The sequence below is a fragment of the Notechis scutatus genome, chromosome 3 (genome assembly GCF_049901735.1).
Source record: "Notechis scutatus isolate UNSWTSFEM ecotype Mainland chromosome 3, rNotScu1.2, whole genome shotgun sequence".
NCBI lineage: Eukaryota > Metazoa > Chordata > Lepidosauria > Squamata > Elapidae > Notechis > Notechis scutatus.
The window spans coordinates 144,420,556-144,436,843 of NC_142011.1; the positions used below are offsets into that span (position 1 = coordinate 144,420,556).

Genomic DNA, 16,288 nt, shown 5'->3' on the forward strand with positions numbered 1-16,288 from the left:
ATTAGTGAAGAGGTTTTACAGGTAACAGTTTGTCCTAATATTTTTCTGAGTTTGGCAGAGAAAATTTTATTCCACCTCTCTTCCCAAAATACTTAACTGTATTACTATATCCAAGAGCAGTGATTCCCTGCACCATGAAAAAGCATAGTACAATTTCAGCCACACACACAAAAAAGGAGATGGAGATGCCACAATAATTTGTAAAGATGTTTCTGCACTCGATTACATGTCTCTCCTTGGCAAGCCTGAGCAGTCTTCCACAAGAAAGTGATACTTATTATAATCCCACAAGTTTCATGCAACTTTTCAACACTACGAAACTTTTTCCAAAAGGCATTTTTTTTTCTTCTTTTTAAGGACGTGAATGGAAATGGGAAATGTTTGGGATCCCCTTCCATTTACTTTCTTAACTCTGCTACCCAGGAAATCTTTAAAAATGATCCAAATCATGCTTCTGACATTCACCTCATTGTGCTACCACAACTGTATTAAAAGTTTTGAGTACTTTTTTATCCATTCTATTTGTAGAGAAACAGTTTGGTATCCTGTATGTTATATCAAACACATAATATATGATCTATTCCAGATAATCTTTGTTGTGAAAGCATTGGATACACAAATTAAAATAGGGAATTAAAACTTGTGTGGTATGTGTGTTTTGAAGTAGAAAAAAGCTTACAGCAGAAAAAAGGAGGCAAGAGGCAACACTCATTTCATTTTATTTCTAGACACGGTAGCCATTCTTTTTTGAGCTGATATGGCTTGTGCTAAATTAGCTGTAACCAAGTTTTCCACAATACCATTGGAAAGGTTTGTGAAATAAATAAATAATGATTTATTCACACGGCTTTTTTAATATTAAAAAATGTGACAGTTTTAACAAAGAAAATTGCCACTTATTGTTAGAAGAAACAGCCATCTGTCTTTCTTCCAGAAAACATTTGTATCCAACAAAGTTTTACTTGATGAGTCTTCTGTATAAACTTATTAAAGCTTGCAGCCTCCTTTCAATATCTCTCTGTGTGTGTATACACACACAAATATACAAATACACACAAAAATATGTACATACTTACATACATGTATATATGTTGTTAATATGACTGCACTACAGGGCTGTGTGCTCTCTCCACTTGTCTCTATATACCAATGACTGCATCTTGAAAGATCCCTCTGTTAAAGTACTGAAGTTTGCAGATGATACAATAGTGATTAGTCTCATTGGAGATAAGGATGAATCTTCATACAGACTGGATGTTGAACAATTAGCCTTGTGGTGCAACCAGAACAATCTTGAACTAAATACCCTCAAAACAGTAGAAAAGGTGGTAGATTTTAGGACAAACCCTCCTGTACAACCAACTCTTACAATACTAGACAGCACAGTATCAGTAGAGACCTTCAAGTTTCTAGGTTCTATCATATCTCAAGACTTAAAATGGACATCTAACATCAAAAATGTTGTCAAAAAAGCACAACAAAGAATGTTTTTTCTGCACCAACTCAGAAAGCTCAAACTGCCCAAAGAGCTGCTGATTCAGTTCTACAGAGGAATTATTGAGTCTGTCATCTGCACCTTTATAACCGGTTTGGCTCGGCAACCAAACAAGACAGGCACAGACTTCAATGGATAATTGCAACAATTAAATAAAACAATTAATATAAAACAATTGCTACCAACCTGCCTTTTATTGAGGACCTGCACGAGTCAAAAAGAGGGCTGTGAAAATATCTACAGACCTCTCACATCCTGGACATAAATAGTTTCAACTTCTACCCTCAAAACAACTGCTATAGGGCACTGCACACCAGAACAACTAGACACAAGGACAGTTTTCCCCCAAAGGCCATCACTCTGCTAAACAACTAATTCCCACAACACTGTCAAACTACTTAATAAGACTGTATTACTATTATTATTCTCATCCTTCCTCTTACCTATATCTTCCCACTATGACTAAAACCGTGTTGCTTGTAACTTTACAATTTATATTGTTTTGTTTGTTTCCTAGTATGATTTGATTGCTTATTAGTAACCTATGACTATCACGAAGTGTTGTATCTTATGATTCTTGATGAATGCATTTAATTTTTTCTTTATGTACACTGAGAGCATATGCACCAAATTCCTTGTGTGTCCAATCACACTTGGCCAATAAAGAATTCTATATAGCTGCTTTCCAAAACTGGTCATAATATGGTATAGAATCACTATACCTCAGTTGTCCATGTACTGTTTCTGTTTTCCTACAATAAAAACTGCCAACTCCTACAAATTTCTTTAAAAGATTTCAAAACTTCATCAAAGTTTGCAACAGTCTTTATAAAAATGAGGTAAAATACGAAGTGAGTATCTCAATACCCTAATACTCAATAATAACGTATTTTAAAATGTAATTTAAGGCAAAAAATACAAAGAAATAATGTAGAAAAAGAAAAACATATTTACCTGATAGTAAGGATAACAGTAGATGTGAAATATCAAATATATTTCACATCTGCTGTTATATACATCCAATATATATTAAATATATCAAACATTAAATAACAATATCTGTGAATAGAAGGGCTATTGTGTAATTATCATTACTGTCAATAGTAGTAGTAATAATAATAGTAGTATAGCATTTGTCCTAGACCTGTAGTTTCTTAAAGTGATAAGCACTTTATGCAAGGAGATTGGAACTGAATAAGCTGCAAAAGAATGTCTATTATTTTGGTTCCTGAAAAGGAGATCTTACATTGATTTGTAAATGTTCAATAAACCTTAAAAACAACATAAAACATTTCTAGTAATTTAAATTTATGTTCCTAGTATTAGGATCAGATTATTATTTTTTTGCATCCCTGACAAATAACAGTGGATTTTAGTTGGTCTACTCAATAAATTATTAGGATTGGATTATGCCATTATTATTTTTCTGCCAGGATACTACATATTCTTTTTTTTTTTTTTTGGCTACTCCCTATTTTACTGTTGTGTTGTCATATTATAGCAAAGTGGCACCAGTCTTTTAAATTGTTTGCTTCCTGATTATATACTGTCATACCTACCATTGCTATCCAAGATGATTACTTTTTAGTCAGCCTGTAATTTGTGCCGCCCTTTGCTTACTCTAAAAAGAAGCATGTGCCATTAAATCCCTGATTAATACTGAATTTAATTTATATAAAACAGTTTGAGAAATTGCGCTCTAAAGCTCCATCCTTTGGCTTTTTAAGTGGATATCCATAAAATTAGTACAAGATAGTCCTCGATTTACAACAGTTCATTTAGTGACCGTTCAAAGTTACAACGGCACTGAAAAAGTGACTTACAACATTTTTCACACTTATGACCATTGCAGCATCTCCATGGTCACATGATTAACATTCAGGTGCTTGACAACTGACTCCACCTTTATGATGGTTGCAACGTCCAGGGGTCACGTGATCCCCTTTGGCGACCTTCTGACAAGCAAAGTCAATGGGGAAGCCAGATCCACTTAACAACCGTGTGAGTAATTTAACAACTTCAGGGATTCACTTAACAACGGTGGCAAGAAAAGTCGTAAAATGGGCAAAGCTCACTTAACAAATGTCTCATTTAGCATCATAAATTCTGAGCTCATTTGGGGTCATAAGTTGAGGACTACCTGTATAGTATAGGCTTTGTGCATATTGCTGACTGATAGGCAGAATTGTATGTCTTTTCTTCTTTTCAATGAATGCCTGGTTGAAATGATCAAGATCATGGAGTTAGCCGCTGATAGAAGGGATGGCCACTCTGCTCCGTGTTCTAATTTTGTTGTGGGGGATTGACCCAGAATGCACGTACCTGTCTATGGTACAGGATATTAGTACAGTATAAGAACCTAAATATTATAGCTTGTGATATTGTAACAGCTCAGTTTATTCTAATAATGACATTGTGTTACTGTGAATCTAATTGTAATATTATCGAAATATTAAGCTGCTGTTTAAGTCTGTTCTCATCCTATTTTATATAGGAGTTCACCCCCTCCCCTAAATTGTACTGAACCAAGCTCCTTATGCACAATAGTTCCCAGTCATTTGTTAATGCTTTTCCTCCTCCACAGAGTTCAATCAGGCAGCAGTTGCAGCTCACAATTCATTGGTTACTAAGGAACAAGGGAACCTGATATGATCAGAGCTGCATATGGGGTTATTGTAGTATGTAATTTTAACCATGCAGGTAGAGTTTAAACTTGTGAATGCAGAAGGCTCAGAAAGTAAAATCCTACAATCCCATAAAATCCCAAGAATAGCCTGTAAAAAGGGAGAGAAAGAGTTGGATGGAGACACCTCAGTAGTTGTAGCATCACATGTCAATACTTGAGAGGCATATTTGATTTTGTGCTTCTGACCTAGATAAAATGTGTGTGCAGGAAATAAAGGTAAGTCTCCTGCTTTCTTATTGTCTCATTGGTTGCCTCTTACTTCCTTGAGGCAACTCTGATTTCCACAGTGGACAAAAGAGAGAGAGAGAGAGAGAGAGAAATAAATAACCTAAATGTATTATTTCAGTTTTGTGGTGATTTCATGCATGGTTTACTACAGTGCATTGTTTTAATCAATAGTGTGACTAAGTGCTGCCACACATAAACTGAAAACTACATCAAAATACACATGGACAAAAGTCAAAACAAAGTCCAGAAATAAACAGAATAATGAGATCACTGGCACTTTGGGGCTGCTCCAATCTGCTTGGTAATTTAGAATCCCTATAGAAAGCAGAAGTTTGTAAAGAAAAAGAAATTGCAATATTCAGTTGAGGAACTTGATACAATAATTACGTTGACCTGATTAAACTTTAAAATGTAAGCCTTATTTTTTGGTGACGGTAGCAACTGTGAACTCTCTTTATTACTGTTTAAATCCAGTGGTTATGTTGGGGGGGGGGGAGAAAGTACGCAGATGGGCTTGGGACTCTGTATATCATCGAGATAATTCTAAAAACTGAACAGATTGGGATCTGTTATGGCGGGGAAAACTGGCAAAAGAAAGATTGGATTTTTGAGCCAGATTGATTTGAGGGCTGCAGAGAAAGACATTGCAGGGGAAAAAATATCCCAAATCCTCTCTGTGGGTGAGGCATTTGGGCAGCTCTCAGAATGGGGGTTACTCTTCCATTTTAAACTCCTCCCCTTTCTTGCTCACGTGGTTCAGAGCCAAGCTCTTCATAAGGGCTGCAAAAGAATTTCTCCATCTTGTAATTGTTTGACAATGTCTATATTGATTTAGCTTACTTGTATGAGTCATCTATTGCAGTGTTCCCCAACCTTTCCGCCTTTACGGATTGGCGGGGGGAAGGAAGGGAGAGGGAATGATTATACGCAGTTACATTTGCATGAGCTATGGGCACACGCACATGCCGCTTACACAAATGCTGCTCACGCAAATGGAGCTACACGTGTGTGTTCACTCACCCGTGGGCCACAGCTTTGGGGTTGGAACCCCTGATCTACTGTATTTACTACTAAAGTTGTTGTCATGACCTTTAATTGGGTGAAGCGGTGCATCATAGAACAGCAAACTTTGAACCAAGGTACCTCAAATGGACTAACTTACAGAATGCATCCAAAATGTGGGGCTCATGATTCCCAAATGAATAAAATGCGGGGAAGTTTTGGCTGATTTAGGCTACTGGTGGTGGCGGCTTTACTGGGCTGCTGCTGCAGTAAAATGATTTTCATGTATAACATTCCATGACAGTTTCCTAGCCAATCTTACAATCCCTTGCTCCCTCCTGCACCCAGCAGCAGCTACTTACTTGGCTGCTGGGAAGGGAAGGGAGATTACTAATCTTCCCTGCCAGATTCCCACAAGGAAACTCGATGGAGAAACCAGAAGTCACTTCTGCTTTCACCACTTCCTTTGCCTACCGTGGTCATTCCGTATATCTCTTTAGGTAAAGAAATATCTCTAAAATGATGAGCCAACAGCATGGGTTGTCTAGTCCTTACTATTATTCAGTTTTGTTTCTTTTTCTTTTGCCTTTGAGTCAGTCTTGACTCCTGGTGTCTTCCTGGATAAATCCCTGGAGGTTTCTTGACAAGGCTTTTCAGAAATGGGTTTTCCATTGCCTCGTTCTTGGGCTGAAAGAGAGCTACTAGACCAAGGTCACCCAGCTGGATTTGTGCCACAGGCGAGACAAGAACTCAAAGTCTCCTGGTTTCTATCCTGATGGTTCAACCACTCCACCTAACTGGGTTTCTATTCAGCTAGCCTATAGCTATAAAAATGCTGGTTAGAGTTTAACTGATGGGTTGTTCTGAGTTTCATAGTTTTCTTTTCCTCCATGTTAAAATTTTGATTTCCTCTTTTCTTTCCCTCCTTTTCTTATTCATTTCAGAGATGCTTCTAGAAGATTGTGGTCACAAGGAGATGATTCCTCATGAAGTCTCTGGATCCACAAAAGAAATCAAATGTGATTTTCCACTTAGCAGACTGAAATCAGAGCCAGCCAGGCAGTGAAGCCACAGAAGATAAGGGCAGGGGGCCGGTGAAAAATGAAATCCAACCAGGAGAGAAGCAATGAATGCCTGCCCCCCAAAAAGCGGGAAATCCCTGCCACCAGCCTGCCTTCTGAGGTGAAGCCATTAGTTCTGGCCAGTGAAAATCACCGTGCAGATAATATAACATGGCTCTCGAGTACAACCAGCAGCCACAGCAGTGGGCGGAATCGATCTGGAGGCACTTCAATGGAGGCTGGTTCACAACAAGGAGTAGGTTTACACAAGTCACTTTCTACAGGAATGGATTATTCCCCACCTAGTGCTCCTAGGTCTGTTCCAGCCTCTTCCACACTTTCCACAGTGTACCCCTCTGCACTTTCACAGGCAGGAACACCTGTTTCGCCGGTGCAGTACGCACACTTGCAGCATGCTTTCCAGTTTGTTGGGCCTCAATATAGTGGACCATATGCCGGATTCATCCCTTCCCCACTAATTTCCCCAACAGCTAATTCTGCAACCACCACAGCGGCCTCCGCCACTGCTGTTGCAACCACTCCATCCCAGCGATCGCAGCTGGAGGCATACACTTCTTTGCTGGCCACCATGAGCAATCTTAGCCAACAAGGCCAAAAAGTTGAGCCGCATTTAGTCAGGACACCTGGATTGATCACGGCAGGATCTCCTCCACCTATTCAGCAAAACCAGTACGTGCATATTTCCAGTTCTCAGAGTGCTGTTAGAAACGTGTCTCCTCCAGCCATCCCAGTCCATTTGCATCCTCACCAGACAGTGATTCCTCATGCATTTGCCCTTGCCCCTTCCTCCCAGGTGGTAGTGCAATATGCAGATTCTGGTGGCCATTTTGTTACTAGGGAGTCCACTAAGAAATCTGAGAGCAGCAGATTGCAGGCTATGCAAGCAAAGGAAATACTGAATGGGGAAGTAGACAAGAGTAGGCGATACGGCATCTCACCCTCTTCTGAAGTCAATCTTATCAAATCAGGCAATAAACCATCTCCTCATCATTATGAGGCCAGGCATGTGGTAGTCCACCCTGGTCCTACTGATTATATTGCACGTGATTCCTCTGCTGTCCGGCCCTCTGTTATGGTTATCCCTAACAGCAGTACACCTACTGCAGACATGGAGGTTCAGCAATCCACCAATAGAGAAACACCTCCTTCAGCCATCAACGAAAAGGGGAGTTTGCATTTAGGAAAGGCAGGCCACCGATCCTATGCTTTATCTCCACAACAGACTATTGGTCATGAAGGGGTGAAGGCAGTTGCCACTTTATCCCCTCACACTGTCATTCAGACCACCCATAGTGCTTCAGAGCAGCTGCCCGTTGGGTTGCCAGCTACAGCCTTTTACACTGGGACTCAACCACCAGTAATTAGCTATCTGAGCAGCCAACAGCAAGCCTTTGGCTATCCTGGAAATCTACCACAGCATCTGGTGATCCCTGGTACCCAACCTCTCTTAATACCAGTAGGAAGTGCAGATATTGACTCCTCAGGGGTACCACCTGCTATAGCCACTTCATCTCCCCAGCTAGCAGCAGTGCCTCATACGTTTGTCACGACCACCATTCCAAAAAGTGAAAATTTCAATGCTGAGTCCCTAGTAAACCAGCCGGCATACCAGGCAGCTGTGGTCCAGGCCCAGATCCATCTCCCCCTGGTCCAGCCGGTACCACCTTCAGCAACGGCTCCTGCTATATTGCCTCCTTATTTTATGAAAGGCTCTATAATTCAGTTGGCAAATGGAGAGCTGAAGAAAGTAGAAGACTTAAAAACAGAAGACTTTATACAGAGTGCAGAAATTAGCAGTGACCTGAAAATAGACTCCAGCACCGTGGAAAGAATTGATGACAGCCATAATCCAGGCATTGCTATGATACAGTTTGCAGTTGGAGAGCACCGAGCACAGGTAATCAACACAAGATATTGTTGGAGAAAAGGTGTCATTAGGAAATTAGATATAATATCCTTATTATTCCTGCTCTTCTTAGTCTCTTAGTGACTGGGTGCATGAATGGCCTTACACAAATTATACTAGTGACAAAGGAATCCATTGGATGAAATTATTGTTATGTAGCCAAAGATTGCTGCAGTTTGGAACCTTATAGAAATATAAATATGTGACTTACCATACTTAATAGATATTCTGCTTTTAGTATTAAGTCCCAAGAGGATGAACATTTTATTGGACTAATTAAAATATGTAGAGTTTAAACACACAGGTTTTTTTTTAGCTAGGCATTAAACAGAATCACAAGAAAGAAAACTTCTCCTGAGAAATGGTGGATCATTATTTTATGATCTTATACTTTGGTCAAATAAAAGCACACTCTTATTGTTACTTCTTTGCTCTATTAATTGAGCAATAGAGAACCAACATGCTTCATTAGGATTTATTAGTTTACCTTTAGTAGTTAACGTTAACTATTAACTCTAATAAATGAAGAAAAATTAATCAACTATAATTTTGTCTTGCTTAAAAAAATAATGAAATTAAGCCAGAACAGAGTAATGAAAAGTAAAAGAATATGTATGGAAATTTTTGGCTTGTAGTCCAGAATATTTTAAGCTCTTACCTATAGCAGTGTGTTTGCTAATAGTTTTTCATGTTGGCATGTTAAATATGGGCTTTGGTAAACACTTTCTGGTATCTATTCATGAATTCCTGTCCCCATTAATTAAATGTCAACACGTGTTGTTTTCAAAATATTTTTGGTCTGCTTTATAGTAGTGAGTATAGTTATAAAAATACAGTTGATTTCTCTAGTCCCTTTCCTTGTAAACTTCCCATTATGTCAGTAACATTTTAGAATGCAGTGGGTGGTTTGAACTTGAAAAATTTAGAAAACTTGCAATAATCTCTTTGAAGCTATATTCCTGTATTCTTCTTTTCCTTTGTTTAACTTCCCAACATGTAATTATTATTATTTTTAATCCATCATTCACTTGATAATATTTATGTATATTTCTGCTTGGTAGTCATTACTTCAAGACATCAGTCAGCCTTTATTTAGTACTGGAATCATTGATCTGTTCTTTCTGTAGTCCATGATACTCACAGCAAAAATTTGTTATTCTATAGTTCAAAGCATCTATTTTCAGTATCCTAACACACCCTCAATATCCAGCTTCAGCAGTAATATGTTAGTTTTGGAAAGACAATTGTTTTAACTGTTATAACCTTCACTGCTATTGAAACAGCTTTAACCTCCATAATCTTGTCAGACTTTGTCATTGTCTTTCTCTTTAAGATTACTCTCCAGTACTATAGCACACTATCCATTTTTATCTATTATTGCACTAGATAAATCATACTATCTACTCCTTTCACTTCTTCGCCATCAGTTGTAAATTCATTAAACATGCAGGTTGAATTTCTACCTTCACAATATTTAATATAAACACAGATTTTCCAATTCCCCTTTTGCTTTCATAATGACCTTTTCTAACAAAATGGTGTCATCTCAAAAGATTGATGTTTTAACTTCCAGCTTTGATTCCAGCTATCGTCTCTTCCAATCCTGCTGTTCCTATAATGGATTTGCTGTATAAGTTAAAGACACATGGGCACAATTTGTTTCTTTGTTCCCATTCTGACTCACTTTAGTTCTTGAATTCCAGTTGTTAATAGTTACTTTTTTGTTCATAGTAAAGAGCCCCCAGAAAAATAATTTGGGTGTTCTGATACATCCTTTAGCCTTTAGGTTCCATATTCAAGGTCTAAGGTGGTAAGCCCCTAAGGTCAAAGGCTTGCCAGTTAGTGAAGCAAGGTAATCTTAAATTCTCTTGTTCTTGTTTGTGTAACAATAATTAACTTATAATACGTCAATCTGTCTTTTTTGAAACCTCGCTTTTAGTTTGAGAGTTTTGTTTCCTTATTTTTCTGAATAAAATATGTGACAGAATCTTATAAGTGTGAGGTATCTGTTTATGTTCTTGCATTACCTTTCTTCAATATAGGAATATGCACTGATTTTTTTCCAGTTTTAGGTCCCATAGCCTTGTTTTATATTTGATGACATAGAGTTGTTTACACTATAATTATCTTTTCTCCTGCAGTTTTAAACAGTTCAGTGGCATTTTCATCTGCACCAAATGGCTTCATACTTAAAACTGATGCATCGTCTTGCATTCCTCACTTTTTAGAAGTGGTTCCCAAGTAGATTTTCTCTCCAGAAACATTTATGTAATTTCGTAATCACATTTGCAAAGAGATATTCTTTCCCTCTTAAGCGTTGTTTTCACGCTAGCCCTAGCCCTTTCACCTCATTTGCATTTATTACTCTCTTCTATTATTATTCTTGATTATTACTATTTCAGGTGTATACCTTAAATATGTTATTTAAAGATCTATAATTTTTTCCTTTTCCTGTTGATGTTCTTGATTGAGATATCTTTCTTTGCCATTTCTTCCTGGCATTGGAAGTCTGAGTTCAGTTGTCCTTCTTGTTTCCTAAACCTTTCATTTTCCTTCCCCAATTTCTCATGATAAAATGCCTAAAAATATTCTTGAATTCTTTTTTATTTCCATTTTGTTTTTTACGATATCACTTTCCATAACTCCTTCATTTCTATTTCATAAATAAATAAATAAAATGTACCCCAATATGTTCCCTATGTTATGGCTGTCTAGCACAAGTATTCTCTTTAATTTTCCAAGTTTAAACTATATATTTTGTGGTCTGCACTGCAAGAATTCTAGCTGACTGGATTGCATTTCTCCATATCTTGTTTCTTATTGTGGAACTGATTTGATTCAGTGATGGGTATCTAGTATATCCATGTTTGAAATGGATGTGGTCAATAAACAATCTTGCAGTTCCGTTAAATCAGTATGTTTGCCTTTAAAGCAATTTTACAAGAACAGTCTGTCTGGAGTTTTCCTATTCCAGTGGACGCCTGAGATTGAAAACATGTCCAAGGTTATCTGTCTCATGCCACTGATACATAAATAAAATAGGAATCAACAGTGGATGCATATGAAAAGGTTTGCTATAAGAAATGAACCTTTTGAAAATTTGTTTTGCAAATTAAAATTAAGGAACAAAAGCCTGGAATAAGATTTTGTTCTTTCATTTGTTTAATCTATGTATCTGAAGGCCCTAGGTAAGGACGCTTCTGACTAAATATTCGTGAAAATTAGAGAAAATATGTCTGAAATATGATATACACAGTGAATGCAGGTATAGTATATATGTACAGGCAGTAGCTCACATAAGCAACATCATAGAATAGTATGATTCCGAGATAGGAAATCTTCATCTGCTAATATGCAATACCATGTTGTTACTGGAGACTACAAAATAATGCTATAAGGTCAACTACCATGAGGAAATATTAGAGGCAAGCCAAAATCATAACTCAGGTAAAAAGGTCAGATGTTTTGACAGATAATATGGACAATAGTGTATTTAGCCTGTAAAAGCATAGGTTCTGAAATAGTGGATATAGAATGAGTACAGGTAGAAACTGGCAACCAGAAATTAAAATGGAATAGTGCGGAAAACAGACTATGAGAGTTTTTTGATCAAAAGGTTGTCTGTTTCAAAGGTGTATGGTATGTGTGTGAGTCACTAACTCACAGATTGATGGTTGCCTTCTAATTCTGATCTTCTTGGCTGAAATTTCCTGTCAATCTTTTTTTCACCTCACCCCAAGCAAGATCGTTAGTCAAGGCAGAACTATCCCTGAATATGAAGATACAGTGATATAAAAAGTATGCTTCTACCTTTCATATTATTATTGAAAGTACAGGGATATTACTAGAAAACAGTTTTCAACTTGGAATATGTGTGGAATCTGCTGCTGTTTCATATAGTTGGAAATGAACAAATAGGAAAAAATTGCCTGCAGGAAAGTAAGTATGTGCATGTGTGTGTAAAAATATCTGTGGCAGTCCATAATATACCCTGTTTCCTTGAAAATATGACCTACCCTGAAAGTAAGCCCTAGCTTTATTTTTACACGTGCACCCAATGTAAGCACTACCCTCCAAAATAAGCCCTAATTAAGATCCCACCCACTCCAGAGTACACGGATAAAAATTAAGCTAGAGTGGGGATGTGGGGTGGAGCTGCCCTACTACTTATCTTTGGACAGTTGTAGCCGGGCCTCGCACACCCCAACACTTGCCTTGCCGGTCCATTTCTTCTGCTGGCAAGGCTTTCCTGAAGACCTTTGTAGCTGATAACAAAGCTCTGGATCGATCCAAAACTCTGTTATCGGGTTGCAGAGGCTTGCCGACTGCAGAAGAAGAAGTTCCTGAAGGCTCTGACAGTGAAAAGGAAGCCGGGGGCAATGCACATAAGTGAGGTTAGTCAGTGGACATCCCCTGAAAATAAGACCTGGTGCCTTTTTTGGAGGCAAAAAAAATATAAGACAGGGTCTTATTTTCGAGGAAGCACAGTAGTTTACTCTGGCATCCTTGAGTCTTTTAATATTGCCCTGAATTATCATAGTATGTTCCAGAAGTATGGAAGCAATGTTTTTTGTATGGTGTTCTCCTGTTCACTGATAGTCTCACTACAGCTTCCCTTTCAGAGATTGAGAGTGCCATCATCTGGTAGAAGAAATGATGATGACCTCTCCTATTAAAGTGTCACTTTATGCAGAAGTCTAACAAAACGTAGCTGATATCATCACCTTAAAATACTTCACCAGCTGTGTTTCTCACAAGAGATGCTTCCAGAATTCAGAGGCAGTCACGTAGAAATGTGAGTTTAATTTAGGTTTTCTGTAGACTCCAGGAGTTGGATGTTTTCCCAGATGAATCATGTTCTTCTGTCGTAGCAGCTACTCTTCAACTGAGGTTGTTGTTGTTTTTGAAATAAGTAAATAAAACTGCCTCACTAAAAAGGCTTTAGCTTCTCTTACTCAGAGTGTGTCTTCAATATATTACCAGAACTTTGTTGCAATATTTGTGAATATAAGTGATTGTGAGCTTAGACAATATATAATTCTGTGGCATGAACTCCTTATATAGCATATTGATGCCCTTATTCTTCTTCCTCTGATCTGCAGTTGTGAGATAAGGTAGGGCTGGGCTGGATTAAGGATTACTGAAATGGCACATCTGTGGTATTGCATCAGAAATTTAAAGACAGCTTTAGAGGACAGAATTAGTGTGCTTTTTCTTAGTTTTCCTCTTGACATGTCATTGTTATTCTTGACAATCTAAAGCAGAGGAATGTATCGGTGAAGGGAAAGAAAACTAGAGCGGTCAGAAAGGAAAAAATAGCTTGAATTCTAACCCCTATTTATTGGCTGAAATTAAGAGACAATCTGCTGATCTCTGCCACCTTGAATTTTAACGGGGCGGGGGGGGTGAATAATAAGGAGGCATTGTTGAATCAACGTTCAATTCATGGGTTAGTACTGTGTTGAGTAGGATGTGAATAACATAAAAACAGATTTAAAATGGAAGAAAAAATATTGCATTCTATGTGTGAATGCATCCTAGAAATATTATGGTGATATAGCCAAGCAGTTGATAAACACTGAAAAATCACTTCCTATGAGTAAAATTATACACTGATTACATTTGACATTATAAATGGATAAAAGCACTGTATAATCAACAGATCAGACAACAAAATCGATACAGCATCAAAGACAGCAGATGTGTTTTATGGTTAGTTAAAGTCAAATAAATTTACTATTGTTTAAACTTTGACTAACCAGCATCCACTATCAGATGCATGAATTGTGCTATTTATTAGTAGATAGAACCGCAAATATCATATAGTTCTAATATATCAATGGCAAAAGGTCGTAATTTTATGATAGATGCATTTTATATTCAAAAGGATTTATCGTGGGGCATCCATGAGGGTAGCTTGAAAACTCTCTGGTAATCAACTACTTCCACAATCCAGATTTATTGGGATAACTGTTCATAATTCCCAGTTTGGAGATCTTGCCTAGAAACTCAAGCTAAGATTAGAAAAGGTTGATGAACTAGTTGAATCAATTGGCCCTTTTCTAATATAGCTGTTCTAGGTTCCACAACAATTTGACAACAAAGGGACTGAATAGCTAGAAGCAGGCATTGTTTTATTTCAGGGTCCTATAATAATTTCTGGTAAAAAAAATTAATCTTGTGAAATTATTTTCCACAAAAAGAACTGATAAAACTATTTGTGATTCAAATTGGAAGCAGATCATAATTTTGCTAAGTCTATCTACAGATACAGATAACAGATAATCAGAGTTGGAAGGGACCTTGTAGGTCATCTAGTCCAACCCCCCACCCAAGCAGGAGACCCTACACCTTTTCTGACAAATGGCAGTCCAATCTCTTCTTGAAGGTCTCAAGTGATGGCGCTCCCACAACTTCTGAGGGCAACTGCTGTTCCATTGGTTGATTGTTCTCACTGTCAGAAAGTTTCTCCTTGTTTCCAAGTTAAATCTCTCCTTGTTCAGTTTCCATCCAAATCGATTAACGATTTTTATTTTTCAGTTTCTTACTCATGATTCAGCTTCCACCCTTATCAGAATATGATTGTGCACAACCTCTGTTAAGACTAGTTAAATTTTTAAGATCTCTATTGAAATCAAAGTTGACTTCTCAGCAGCAATATTTTGCTGATTGCTAAGCCAACCCAAAATCTCTTCTAAATGCAGGATCCAGCCACTAATCTTTTAGATAATTAAACCAGTATTTTTAAACACAAGAAATATGATTTGATTCCCCTAAGAGCTAAAGAACATGATTGGAGAACTCATTCATGAAAAGATAGGTTGTGCAATATGCATAATTAACATTCTCATTTCCATACCCAAGCTGTATTTATTCTGCCTTAGAACATTTTGATCTTGTGGTTTTAAAAGTGATTTGTACATTCATTTATTCATTTTGCTACTTCATCGGTTTGTGCAGTACATCTGCAACCATAGTTTTTATTTTACATTCATTGATTATGAACATTTTCCCTGCAACTTGGTTCCATGATAGTAAATTTCTGGTGGTTGGCCTTCACTTGTTACATATCCTTACACTGGTTTCCATTTTTTTGAAGACAGGATTGTTTATTCCAATCTTTTCATCTTAATGCCTTTGAGATGTTTATTTCAGTTCCTCTCCCATCATTCTTGCAGCAACAAATTAGCACAAGCCCAGAAGGAAACTCTGGACTGGAAATATGGATTTGGTCCTACACAAAAAGACAACAGAAAGGCCAGAAGATACAAGGCAAACATCTAGAAGATCTTGGTGCAATGCAGCACTGAGATTCATGATAATAATGAAATAATGGTATTTGGAGCAGCTACAGAATTAAGCAATAACACAATGTGGTGACTTTGGATGTACTCAGGATGTGGTTTATACATGGAGATTACCAATTGGGCTAGAATAAGTAAAGGCCTTCCACAACTTTCTGACTTTTTTATTTGATCTTCTACTGAATTATTTTGCTTTACAAAAGGATCTCTGTAGACAACAAAACCAGTTTCCTAGCAAAAATAAAAACGGAAGAGGATTCACAAACTTGAATTTGCTTATTTAGCTTGAGGTGAGGTCAGGTCAGTAAACCACATTTGCAAAGTATTCCCGGAAGAAAAATCTCCATGATAATATGTATATGTCATTCTGACTCATGTGAAAATCATTATGCATACAAGGTAGTGGTCAACTTACAACTGGTTGCTTAACAACCATCCAAAATTACAATGGACTTTAAAAAAACTATTCCTCAAAATTGCAACATATACACATAGTCACATTATTGCATTTTGGAAACTAGCTCGCATTTATGACTGTTTGCAGCATCCCATAGTCACATGACTACAATTTGTGAACCTTTTTGC

At 37.5% G+C, this 16,288-nt stretch overlaps 1 protein-coding gene across 10 annotated transcripts in view; it reads left to right on the forward strand.

Annotated features, from left to right (window-relative positions):
- ATXN1 (ataxin 1) overlaps positions 1-16,288 on the forward strand; it is a 231,161-nt gene that overhangs the window by 204,611 nt on the left and 10,262 nt on the right. For all 10 annotated transcript variants that reach the window (XM_026670015.2, XM_087961349.1, XM_026670013.2 and 7 more), the window contains one exon: positions 6,356-8,390. In XM_026670015.2, coding sequence (XP_026525800.1) covers positions 6,513-8,390 — 1,878 coding nt within the window. In that variant the 5' untranslated portion in view covers positions 6,356-6,512. The remainder of the gene's footprint in view (positions 1-6,355; positions 8,391-16,288) is intronic.